The sequence below is a fragment of the Helicoverpa armigera genome, chromosome 20 (genome assembly GCF_030705265.1).
Source record: "Helicoverpa armigera isolate CAAS_96S chromosome 20, ASM3070526v1, whole genome shotgun sequence".
In the NCBI taxonomy this organism is placed as follows: Eukaryota; Metazoa; Arthropoda; class Insecta; order Lepidoptera; family Noctuidae; genus Helicoverpa; species Helicoverpa armigera.
The window spans coordinates 2,445,528-2,458,644 of record NC_087139.1 but is presented as its reverse complement, the minus strand read 5'-3'; the positions used below and the strand labels follow the sequence as shown (position 1 = coordinate 2,458,644).

The 13,117-nt window shown below is 46.2% G+C and overlaps 1 protein-coding gene across 1 annotated transcript in view; it reads right to left on the bottom strand.

Annotated features, from left to right (window-relative positions):
* Positions 1-106: 106 nt before the first annotated feature.
* The window catches only part of Bruce (BIR repeat containing ubiquitin-conjugating enzyme), a 54,667-nt gene continuing 41,656 nt past the window's right edge, over positions 107-13,117 (bottom strand). The window contains exons 43-59 of the mRNA XM_064039679.1: positions 12,840-12,982; positions 11,883-12,080; positions 10,107-10,361; positions 8,776-8,922; positions 8,001-8,233; positions 6,707-6,920; positions 6,049-6,254; positions 5,427-5,594; positions 4,842-5,019; positions 4,381-4,543; positions 3,974-4,091; positions 3,508-3,634; positions 2,870-3,087; positions 2,171-2,410; positions 1,520-1,708; positions 1,110-1,244; positions 107-816 (exon numbers count right to left, since the gene is read on the bottom strand). Of these exons, the coding sequence (XP_063895749.1) occupies positions 658-816; positions 1,110-1,244; positions 1,520-1,708; positions 2,171-2,410; positions 2,870-3,087; positions 3,508-3,634; positions 3,974-4,091; positions 4,381-4,543; positions 4,842-5,019; positions 5,427-5,594; positions 6,049-6,254; positions 6,707-6,920; positions 8,001-8,233; positions 8,776-8,922; positions 10,107-10,361; positions 11,883-12,080; positions 12,840-12,982 (3,091 nt within the window). The 3' untranslated portion in view covers positions 107-657. The remainder of the gene's footprint in view (positions 817-1,109; positions 1,245-1,519; positions 1,709-2,170; positions 2,411-2,869; positions 3,088-3,507; positions 3,635-3,973; positions 4,092-4,380; positions 4,544-4,841; positions 5,020-5,426; positions 5,595-6,048; positions 6,255-6,706; positions 6,921-8,000; positions 8,234-8,775; positions 8,923-10,106; positions 10,362-11,882; positions 12,081-12,839; positions 12,983-13,117) is intronic.

The following is a 13,117-nucleotide window of genomic DNA, read 5'->3' as shown; positions in this document are numbered from 1 at the left end:
CCAGCAATAGAACAATCAAGCTTACGCGAACATAATTAGGTTTATAAAATACATTTACTGTTATAATATCGGGAAGATGTGAAATCAACAAAAATAAAAAGAAACATTGCGATAACATAAATTTTTATTTACATTCCGAAATTCACAATCAAATATAACAATAAACGTCCTAACGTCCAACTTACCTGTCAATGAAAGTACAGTGAGAAACACACAAGTCTACTGGTGATTTATCTATATACAACATACATTCACAAGTCGCACTCGTCACCCGCCGAGCCGCTGCCGTCCGGCCGCCTCGACTACTCTTAAAGAGCAATACAGGGATATACATATCATAATATATTCTTAGAATACAAAAAAACAATAAGTTATATACAATCAAATTATAATTTCATGTACATGTCGCGTGTGACGTGCACGAGCGGCGTACAGCGCGTACAGCCCGCGTGCATCGGCCCGTAGTCTACCTCTAACTAGCTTACCGGGCGCCGAGGGGGCCCACTTTAGTATCACAATGCGTGTTAAACTAAACAGAGGTCCCGCTACATTCTAAAAAACTATAAAAACCGAAATGTTCTAGTACAAAATAAAAAGAAAATCTTTTTCGAAGAATAAAGAGGTTAGAAAGTGTTGGGGCGGGTGGTGGGGTGGGGCTCAGTCGAGCACGTGCGACACGATCTTCTCCATGTCGTGGTCCAGCGGCGCCGGCGCCGGCTCCGGCGCGGCCGGCAGCCGGAACGGCTCGTCCAGCTCCGCCAGCCCCGCCGGCACCGGCAGCTTGCCCAGCTCCTCCTGCAGCTTCACGTAGTGCCGCTGCGGGGAGACACACACACGTTACATCTCTAGTACTGTCCACACATAGTTGTCCGGCTGTCATTGAACATCTTTGGCAGCCGTTACAGGTAGTCAGAAGCCAGTAAGCCCGACACCAGTCTAACCAAAGGGTATTGGGTTGCCCGGGTAACTGGGTTGAGGTCAGTCGCTCCTTGTAAAACACTGGTACGCAGCTACATCCGGCTGGACTGGAAGCCGACCCCAACATAGATGGGAAATATGGAAGATGATATTCACACACAGTTCTCCTGGCACTAATAGCAGGTACGTACCTTGAGCGCCATGAGGTTGAGCTGTATGCTGCGCTGTGTCCGCTCGTCGCCGCTCTGGCTCTCGAGCTCGGTGATCCAGTTGGCCACCGTCTGCATTATCTCGTTGCGCTTTATCCAGAAGTGCGTCTGTATCACCTACACAACCACACAATACTATTAATAAAAACAAGAAGATGAAAGCGTGCCCATCCATCAAATAACAACTTTAGTTGTTGCCAACGTTTTGTGAACGCCAAACAACTACCGAAAGTCCAAAAAAAATATATGAATACTCCGATAAGTTCTCGATGATACTATGTTTAGCAGTTTTAAAAAAATAATTTCAGCTGCATCTAACATGACGGTACCACTATAACTTTGTAAATACGTAGAGCGTTTCGGTTCACTAGGGTCGGTATGTATTGCCGTACCTCTTTGAAGCAAGGCTCCGGGTTCCGCAGATGGTCGAGCATGGCCCAGCGCACGCAGGCCTGGTAGATGTTGGAGTTGTACTCGAGCGACGCGCTGGAGCCCACGCGGGTGCCGCGGCTGCGCTCGTAGCCCGGCTCGTTGAAGTACGGCTCCGGGACTAAGATCAGCGACTGGATTGATACCAGCACCTGGGGACAGTGGTGGTGTTTGTTTAGTAGGGGAAAAATAAAAGAGACGAGAATAACAATATCGAATACATACAAAAACACATACAGCCTTACTACAATAACTTAAACATCTGTTGAACACTTGTCTAAAAAAGTGTAGCTTCGAAACGGACCTTATTTCAACGTCATAATCTTATTTCAACGTTATAATCTGTATTTTTTTTTAACAATTGTTCAACAGACGTTCAAAAGTTTTTTGCAGTACAACGGATAGAATTTCTGGTTTTTTAATTCTTTAAAATCTTTATAAAAATTGTCTAATAGTATAACTATTACGAAACATAGCTAACAAGATTGGTATTATTAACTGTGACCAAACATCAGTTGTTTTATACAATAGATCTATATCACGTCAAGTCTAAACACCCAATAAAATGAAAATTAAAAACTCATGTTTGTGTGGATTTAAAAATTACAACAAACCTGTAGAAAACTAGAAGTATGCGCGTTCCACTTCTCCTCGGGGCGTCCGTGCCAGGTGTTGAGCACGGACAGGCACACCTTGCCGTCGTTGTACAGGTTGGGGTTGAAGCGCACGGAGTGGCGGCCCGTGGTCTCCAGGTTGATGAGCATGGGCACGGCCGGGTACTCCGCCGGGAAGTACACGTCCAGCACGAAGCACCCGTTCGCGTACGGCGTGTCCGACGGACCCGTTATTAGGACCTGACAGATAAGATAATGTTACATTAGCCAGATTTAGACCTAAAATAAGATTGTGGGCACATCTTTCCGATAAAGCCCAAAATTCACATATATTGGCAGTCAGGTACATACATGAGGGCGTACATAAGAGTTTATAGAGAGTAAATACGATGAATAGAACGGGTGTGGAGATTATGTACACAGCTGAAGGCAGAACACATAGAAATACCTACATAAGGGGAGCAAGTAAAGAGGTGTTACAACTTTAGAAGCCGATTTAATTTATCGATAAGTTAGTGTAATCTTTATTTATACATCCATTTTTATTAAAAGTTAACAAAAAAATATAAGGAACTTTTTAAGCTATAATTACCCCACAATGCATATTTGCAATTGAGTGTTTTTTTTTTGTTTTTTATAATTCATGTTCTTCCTGCAAACACTGGTATAGACATAGACTATATGACCTGTCGTACCCACCTTCATAACATCGAGCCTATCAGCATCAGTCCTGACGAAGACCGACGAGGAGTATGACAGCGGCAGCGACGTGGCCAGGGTAGCGGCCTCCTGCGCGAGGCGCTTCATGCGGGCGGGATGGGCTCGCTCGCCGGCGGCGCGGACGAGGCCCTCGAAGTGGTAGGGCACCAGGAACCGGAACCCGCTCTCTGCGCACTCCGCTATCATCTCGAATGTTTCTGTAGCAAAGGATAAGTGTGAGGGCCGAAGTTCGTGACAGGATGCTGGGTATGATAAGAAGCCGGTTTTATTTTGAATGTTTAATTTTGAGGTAAATTTTCACCTTAGACAACGCAAGATCTCTGACATCGCTAAGTAGCAACCATTCGGATCAATAGACGAGATAAGTTAGACTGTCTTGCCATAGTGAATACATGGATAAGTAACAGTTTTCTTAACATCAATCTTTCGTCTTAGGTTTCTCAAATACATATTTGGTACTCAAAGCATATAGAAAAATTAGTGTCTCCACATTTTGTAACTGATTGAATAAGAACCATCAAAAGTGTTTCTATAGGAGAACACATTATGCTGGTTTCCTTTGCAAAAAGTTAACATGAAAAAAATCCTTTAAAATCATTATAATGGTGTCTCCTTACCGAACTGCATGGTCCGCATGAGGTCGATGTACCGTGCCTCGCGCGAGGCGCCGCTGAGCGGCTGCGGCACGCTGCTGCGCCCCGACTCCGCCTCGCCCTCCGACCGGCACATCAGCGCTGACGTCGCCTGAGAGTTACACATTCATTATATAATAAAATTTAAATAATTATACAAGAAAAGTAAATAATATTGAAAAAAAGTTCCGGAGAAAATAACGTACTTTTGTCTAAAATATTAGCGATTCTTTAAAATTTAATGAATAATAAATATGTAATGAAATTCCTTCAAGAAACACACTGAGGGTAATAATTTAATTTATAGTGTAAAGTTAACGCATACAAAATAAATAACATCATCAGGCGGCATTTACAAGCAGTACATAATTCTAATAAGGAATTGAATATAGTAGGCAGCTATATAGAAAATTATAAGTAGGATAGAAAGTAATAGAATGTATGAACTTACTTGTATATCGGCTATGAGCGCTGCAAGTCCCTCGTCCTCTTCCGATAATTCTGAATTACTTGAAGTACTAAATCTTTGGCTATATGTCATTTTACCGAATATATTCTTCTTACTCATCCTGAAATAGAGAGGACAGGTTAGTTTTTCAACGTACATAAGTGATTAAGTACTTAGGTATGTTGTTCTCTGAGATTAAATAGACTTTTCGAGGGAACTACTTCTCCCACCAGGATAAAAAGTAGGCGCGTGTCCTTTCTCAGGCACTAATGGCCCTAGTACAGTACCCTAGTGGCCCTAGTAGTAGTAGTCAGGCACTAGGTAGTAATGCCATGTACCTTAGTCTACTTCTCGTTCTAAAATATAAAGTAGGCAGTATCCTATCTCTATCACTTTAGTAGCAAGTGTACCTGAGCTTGGTGGCGTAGGAGTTGGTGGTGCGGCTCATGAGCGCCAGCAGGCGCGGCAGCGGGCGCAGCGCCGGCGTCAGGCGCCGCGACGCCAGCGCGTGCAGCGCCCGCGCGCAGCGCAGCACGTGCACGTACAGCGGGATGTGACGGGACATGTCCAGCACTGGAACATAGGTGTACATTAATATCTTAGCAAAATAACAAGCATGTACTTGAGATGTTAAATGACATCATCGTCTCCCGAGTCTTATGACATAATCATCTTCCGAATCTTTTACCAATGCATAAGTATAAGGAGCGACTGCCCTATCTGACCTCCTTAACCCAGTTACCCGGGCAGCCGAATACCCCTTGGTTAGACTGGTGTCAGACTTACTGGCTTCTGATTTTCTACTGTTCTCGGCATTAAAGCAGTTAAAAGTACTGCGTCAAATACCGAATCCAGTCCACTCTATACGTACCGGAGTCGTTCCTAAGATACGAGCATATGGCGGGCACGAGCGAGCTGTTGGCGACGAGGTCGATGAACTCAGCGGGCAGGTCATGCGCGTCGTCCGCGTCGCCCGGCCGAGCTGCCGACTCCGCCGCGCCCTCCTCCGGCGGCCACTTCTCGCCGGGGTTCATGTAGGATGCTAACACCTGGGGAATGTAGAAAGAAAGGTGAGTAATGCTTCGACTGGTGGGGGGATTTTAATGTTTTACCAAAGAAAAAATGAATGAATCTGAAACGTTTCGTTTTAAGAAAATCTGACATTTATGCAGTGAAGTTGAGCCTTGGCCAACAGTATTTAATATTTTAGCACTTTAATTTCTTAGGTTAAATAAAATAAATATATAATTGCGAAATCCCAGTGATATGTTGTCGTCCATAAAGAGATGTCTATGTATCCAAATCCCCGATTGTGTTTCTTACGCCTCTTCCATCTAGAATTACTGTTTTCCAATCTCACAACCTTGGTAGTCGTAACTCTATAATTGCCCCAATGACCTAGTGCCCTTCGCCCAGTACAGCTGGCTCTTCTCTCAACCCTGGAAGCTGTACTGACCTGCAGCAGGACAGTGACGTGTTCCTCCTCAGTCCTCTGGCGGACCAGCGCTTGCTCAACATTCCACGACTGCTGCGTGGAGCCCGTGCCGAAGCCCGTGCCCTTCGCCCAGTACAGCTGGCTCTTCTCTTCTGACTTGCCTGTTGAACCGTTCGAACCTTGGCTATTCTGTAAACGAGAGAGGAAATAAGACTTTTTGTGAATGACTAGCTAACTTCCCGCGGTAAGTTCGTCCCCCACGAGAATAAAATATAGCTTCTTAATTGGGAATAGTGTAGCTTTAAAACTCGAGCAGTCAAATCTCTCTTGGGCATTTGGGGAATTTCTACATGCTTTGAATGCAATTTTAGCGGATCGCTTAAAGTTTCGTAACTCAACAGGAAAACACGGAATCCTTATAGAATCACTTTGATTTATCTATGCGTCGGTCACGAATATGAAAATAATGTAATAACACGTGTTGCTGGCGAGTTTGTGACGCCACTTCTTCCTTACAACAAAAACACATAGAAAGTAGTGAAGGGTGGGCTTTAAGGGTAATTGTTTTCAACGTTCGAAAAGTGCTGATTTGTCAGCCTAATTTGAATTTTTTTTTTTATGTTTTTAAGCAAGTTATACTCACATCATTAGAATTAGGCTTATGATGCGTGAACACAGCTAGACAAGCCAACAACAGGCGCACGGCTCCCCTCTGTAACAAGGCTCTTCGCAACGCTCGTCCGTCGTCGGTGTTGCGCGGCGCTCGCTCCAGCAGGCGGGCCACCACGCTGAACGGTAACGTGCCGAGCGAACCCGAGCCCGAGCGACCGTCGCCTACTGCGATGCTGCCTGTGTATAGAAATAAAGATGATATTTTAGGAGTTATATGCAATGAGGTTATATGCTTTTTGCCCAACAATTAATTTTTATGTGAGGTATAAATATGGCGACTTAACATATTTTCTATTAAAAAAGCTATCTAAACTTCAAACATATATGTTTTGTCAGATCAAAGTTATCTCGCGATTGAAAAATCGGCCCTCATTCACACTAATCACACTGAGAATTTGATCAGTGCCTTGAAATCAGCAATGATCTGACAATTAAATTAATAAAATAAAAATAATTCATAGAGGCTCGAGCCGCTGAAAATAAACCATTTCTATATGGGGCCGCGACAGAATGACACTCGTATTTTAGTCACGAGCCTATTATTTCCTTTATGGATGTTGTATTACCTATTCCACCAAAAAATATGGTCTATTAAAACACTCATAAAAGTTATAAATAACAATACGTACGTCCATCCTCATCATGCGTAACACCCAGCAGCAGCCTCAACAAATGACAAGCTCTAGCGCCTTCATCCAACAACGCGTCAGCATATCCCGGCAGCTTCAACAACAAGCCCAGCGCGATGAGTGCGTGGGCGGGGACGCCGGTGCAGCCGCCCTCCTCCAGCCCGGGGGCGGAGGACACGCCCAGCTCCACCACCTCCTGTAAGTAGTACGGACACTAGCAATATACATACAACTGTCCTTTAAGCTGAGGAATTCGAAGCAGGGGGGTAAGTTGCGGGTGGATTGTGGGGTTGTGAGGTTGTATTGTTAGTGTTATTGAGTATATATTCATTTCTTAAGAGCATTTCAATCGTACAAAAATGTATAATTTGCGTCTTTGTTACATCATCCGCATTCCACGGGAACTATTCCGCGCACCCGGATAAAAAGTAGCCCATAGCCTTCTTCGACAAATGAGATATTAAACACATAAATGTTTTTAAAATCGACCCTGCAGGTCCTCAGACCAGCTCTATATTGTGTGCCTACTACGTAATATACTGCTGTTTGTTATTCCTTTCAAATAAAAAAAAAATCTAGATTAAAAATCTAAAATGAGAGGGTAGATCCATACTAAATATTTAAAAATATACTTGTACATTAAGTTAGTTTACCTCATTATCCATGAACCATGAAAAAAACTATAGAATGAGCGTTAACATAACAATAGCAGTGATCTAAGCAACCCACACCATGCACCATTATTGGCATTATTAATGATCGGAATAGGTAATGCAATTTGAAACGACCGAAATTATCGATATCGATAACAGAGATTTATCGCTTTTAGAAATCTACAAATTTAGAACAGGAAAGAATTATCAGTTTTTTATTTGAATTTCATAAAATCACCAGCCAGGGTGGATCCCATTTTTTTTCAAAAGTTTGTAAATAGAATGCAGCCCTACAATTATTGGGGCTGCGGGTTGTTCGAAAGAGATACCGCGGCCCTAGCACATAAAAAGGCCTACGACGGAACACGACGGTTTTTAGTCAGTAAGAGTCTGACACTCCCTCACCGCCTCTAACCCACAGCGGGAGGGGTCATTTGATGATTTTCGACGTTGTTAAAAAAAAAGAAGCCCTACAATTATTATTCTTAAATATTTTTCCTATAATTTTTTGCGTATTCAATTCTCTCTGTAATGTGTTCTTGACGAATTATTTAAAGTTGTTTTTTGCCGTTTTCAAAGATTACAAAATTGCAATACCTTTACGATCAGTGAGCAATAATATACAAAGTGTGGAGTGTTACCTCGTAAGGATCGTCGAGTTTCACCCAGTCGAGGTCATGATGGTGATGCACGAGCGCGGGCGGTTCGGGGGGCGGGGCGTGTGGGCGGGGCAGGCGGGCGGCAACTAGCGCCAGCCCGCCCACCGCGCCGAACCAGCGCAGCACGGCCGACCCACCCACTGCAGCGTTTGTACTGCTCGAGTTTGTGTTTGTGCTTGTGTTCGCACCTTCCCATGTTGGGCCCGTCCATGCTTCTGTGAGTAGATAAATTATCAGATAATTAAAAAGTTCCTAGAGTGGTCGTCCAAGAAGGCAAGCGTTATTTTGTTGGGTTGCAGAGGAATGAATAAAATGTTGTGAATTAATGTAAAAGACGAAATGGCTGGGAAAATTGACACTTGTGAGATAACGTCAACAAAACAGTATGGAAGAAAAAAATATGCTGCGTAGACTCCAATTAAAATGAGACAGGGTCATGAGATTGGTAAACACAAGACTAGTTTTAACACAGCTGAAAGTATTTAGGATTTCTTTTTTAATTTCTGTGCGTTCATTAATTTGCTGAAAAATTTTGCCACTTGATTATTTTTGTTGTGACTGACCAGATAAAAGTAGTAGTAAAATGGCTTTAATCAACATTACACGAATACACGAGGAAGGCGGCTATAAGAGAGGAGTGGCGGCGTGTTGTGAAGCCACTGATCACGTGAGCTTGCTCAAGTGATGACCACGACGACTTTGTTGAGAGTGCTAATGACAAAAAAGAAGTCTAGCAATATGTCTGGTCTGTACACACCAGTGTTAGTGTTGAGATGCAGCGTGAGCGCGAGGTGCGGGCCGAACACGTGCGGCACGGCGGCCGTCAGCTGCGCCAGCGTCGTGCTCGGCGGGATGAAGCCCTCCAGCCCCGGCACTTGCACGCGGATCGATGTTTCTATTAAATCTGTACAGAAAATAAACATAATATAGTAAAACTTAGAAAACCGCGGGTTTATAGATTTTACCACACTCAAGAGACATTTAATGATTTACTTAAGTCACTCCTTAGTGACCCATTTTCACTTCACTAAGGAATGGCTTAAGTAACCATTAAATGTCTCTGAGGACGTCCATTAGTCTCTAGAGCAGTGGTTCTTAACCTTTTTGGCATGAGGGACCACTTTATCAAAAGTTTGTCTTGCCGGGGACCACCAAAATGGTTTAAATCTAAATTGACGGTTCTTTGATAAAGAATACAAAACAAATCGTTTACAAAACGCATCGTTTACAAGTACCTACTCTTGTACCTATGTATTTTGTTTCCAAATGCGCGAGCGAAGCGAGCGCGAATTTTTTTTCGGACTCAAACCAAACATTACGTAAAATGTGGCCCGAACGTACCTACTTAACTTTTTGTTTGATGACAAATGCAAAAACAAGGGCACACAGTTTCTGAATACGCGAGCGAAGCGAGCGCGAAATTTTAACTATTTTTTAAGACTCAAAGCCAAATTACGTAAAATGTAGCCCAAATATATATTTTTTTCTGTTGGACAAGTAAGATGGATATCTTAAATACGTCCATGTGAAAACCCCTGTTCGCATAGATAAGTCGTTAAAAATAAAGTTAGATTAGCAACGTCGCGAAGCAATGCTTCGCGGACCACTTGGAATGCCTCCAGGGACCACCAGTGGTCCGCGGACCACCGGTTAAGAACCACTGCTCTAGAGACATAATTGAGGTCTGTTGTGTCATATCTAGGACACGCTCGTACACAGCTGCATCCGGCTAAGCTGAAAGCCAACCCCTAACAAGTAGGGAAAAGCTAGGCAGATGATAATGTCTCGTATCTAGTAGGACGTGTGCCCAATCAATATGAAGGTATTATTCTCAACTGCTTGTTGCTACTTCGATAACATTTATTGCTAAAATATCTCGAGAGTACCACAAGCGGATTTAGCATAACGTCGACAACTACACTTCTAGATAATCACTCCCAATATCATCATTATCATCAGCCTTTATATCATCCCACTGCTGGGCACAAGCCTCCTCTCACACTGAGAACGATTGAGAACCCCCAACAAGAAAACATTTTGTTTTTTCAACCACCTACCTAGACAAAGCGAAATATATACCAAACTCACCATCAGTAACAGACAGCACAGACGCATCATTACTGGTCTTAGTCTGCCTCTTCTTATTATTCTGCTGTTTCAACGACGTATTCTTCACATCTTTGACCCGCTTGTCTTTCGAAGCACTAGCGGCAGCCAAGCTTAGCTCCCAGGCCTCGGCTACCGTGGTGATGGCGGTGTCGGAAGCACTGCGGAGCACGGAACTGCCGCCAGGAGTTGGGCTGTTGGTCATGCAGACCTTGGCTGTGTCTTCCATTATCGGCACTGTGGAGAGAGGTTCGGTTGTAAGATCTGGGATATGGATTTAGGGACAGTGTGTGCCATTCAGGCGATGCTCCTAACCTGAGCTGGAGAGGTCAAAAAAGTTTCTAGTCCTGAGTAATATTAGTGTGATCCACATCTGGCGAATGCGGAACTCGTGAGCCGTTTGCGAGCTGCGCTCATGCAGTCACGGCAGTGGTTTGGTGCACCTCTTTAGTGCAAACTCATGCTAGGCGAGCACAAGAATACACGCGCGCAGTTAGCGACACATTCGCCAAGTGTGGACGCACCCTAAGAAACTCGGCAGTTTTAACCGGTAAGACTATAATACACCTGGTCACCGTCTTTCAAAGCATCCTGTGTTGATTCCATGAGCATTTTTCCTGTAAAAATGAATTTATCTCTTTGAGATGAAGACACAGCTTTGATGAGCCAGCCAACAGCAGCTCTCCGGCGACGCAGCAGGTACAGTATACTGACTGGGCGGGCGGTGGTCGGCCAGCAGCGCGCGCACGGTGCTGCACAGCGGCAGCGGCAGCACGGCGTGGCCGAGGCAGGCAGCAGCAGCTAGGTACAGTATACTGACTGGGCGGGCGGTGGTCGGCCAGCAGCGCGCGCACGGTGCTGCACAGCGGCAGCGGCAGCACGGCGTGGCCGAGGCAGGCAGCAGCAATAGGTACAGTATACTGACTGGGCGGGCGGTGGTCGGCCAGCAGCGCGCGCACGGTGCTGCACAGCGGCAGCGGCAGCACGGCGTGGCCGAGGCAGGCAGCAGCAGCTAGGTACAGTATACTGACTGGGCGGGCGGTGGTCGGCCAGCAGCGCGCGCACGGTGCTGCACAGCGGCAGCGGCAGCACGGCGGCCGAGGCAGGCAGCAGCAGCTAGGTACAGTATACTGACTGGGCGGGCGGTGGTCGGCCAGCAGCGCGCACGGTGCTGCACAGCGGCAGCGGCAGCACGGCGTGGCCGAAGCAGGCAGCAGCAGCTAGGTACAGTATACTGACTGGGCGGGCGGTGGTCGGCCAGCAGCGCGCACGGTGCTGCACAGCGGCAGCGGCAACAGCGGCGTGGCCGAGGCAGGCAGCAGCAGCTAGGTACAGTATACTGACTGGGCGGGCGGTGGTCGGCCAGCAGCGCGCGCACGGTGCTGCACAGCGGCAGCGGCAGCACGGCGTGGCCGAGGCAGGCAGCAGCAGCTAGGTACAGTATACTGACTGGGCGGGCGGTGGTCGGCCAGCAGCGCGCACGGTGCTGCACAGCGGCAGCAACAGCACGGCGTGGCCGAGGCAGGCAGCAGCAGCTAGGTACAGTATACTGACTGGGCGGGCGGTGGTCGGCCAGCAGCGCGCAGTGCTGCAGCGGCAGCGGCAGCACGGCGTGGCCGAGCGGCAGCAGCAGCTAGGTACAGTATACTGACTGGGCGGGCGGTGGTCGGCCAGCAGCGCGCGCACGGTGCTGCACAGCGGCAGCGGCAGCACGGCGTGGCCGAGGCAGGCAGCAGCAGCTAGGTACAGTATACTGACTGGGCGGGCGGTGGTCGGCCAGCAGCGCGCGCACGGTGCTGCACAGCGGCAGCGGCAGCACGGCGTGGCCGAGGCAGGCGGGGTGCGCGGCGCCCGTGCTGGCGCCGCCGCCCTCCGCCCAGCGCAGCGACACCCACACGCGCTCCGGCGACAGCACCAGCCGCAGGATCAGCGCCCGCGTGAACCCGGAGATACCCTCTGCGCAACACAAACATGTTGCAAGTTAACAACTCAAATCAAAATCAAAAGTCATTTATTCAAAGTAGGCTGAAAATCAGCACTTTTTGAACGTCAAATCTACAAAAGACAGCCCCCAAAACGCCCGCCCTTCACTACTCAATAACATACACAATCTCTCTCCGATCGTGTCGGATTGCCGTCCCATCGGGCTATAATCCTCTCTAAAGCGACAAAGTAAATTGAATTTAGAACGTCATGTGGATTGCTAGTAAATATCATGGCAGTGTTCCGAAATTAAAATCAGTATACTGGCCAGTGTTTGTGACGTCACGAGCCGACGCTATATTGTACTGGAGGGCCACGGTGACACAAGTTGACGTGACGTCCCAAGCACTAGCTTCGGAACACAGCTCATGTCATTTTGAATTCAGAACCTTCTTTGTTATGATTTTTTTTTTATTAATTCACATTGCGCGCCCCATTTCCTTATTTTTCGATCGCGAATTTTATCTATTTATGGCCGATATTTATTCGTATTTACTTGAATTTTCTATGTGAGAACGAGCTTATAGCTACTATTTTATTTCGTAAAAAATTTACTTGGCAATCATTTGTATACTTTCGTAACAAAACTTTTGTCAGGTAAGTGGCATTATGGTGTCAAGATGTGTAAATATTCGCAACTGTCTTAATTGTCATAGGAGTAACTCTTTCGAACAATGCCGCAATCCTGGCAGGGCCTATAAGAGGGCCTTAAGTTATAAACAAAAGACTCACCAGTACTCTGCATAGACTCCAATATGCTGTGTAATGTTGAGGCGAATAGCTTCTGGTTGGCGGGGTGACATACTGTGAGCTCGGCGAACAGACGAATCGTGCTCTCTTCTAGCTGAGCGTACTGAGCGTCTTCCTGCCATGTACTGCTGGAGAAAGCAATAATAATTAGGTACATAAATGAGTTAGGCGGAGGTCAGAAAGTAATGTTACAGTCTAGGGACAAACACATTAGGTTTTAAGAAGTAAGATAGCAAGGGAATATGCATGACAGGGAGCAA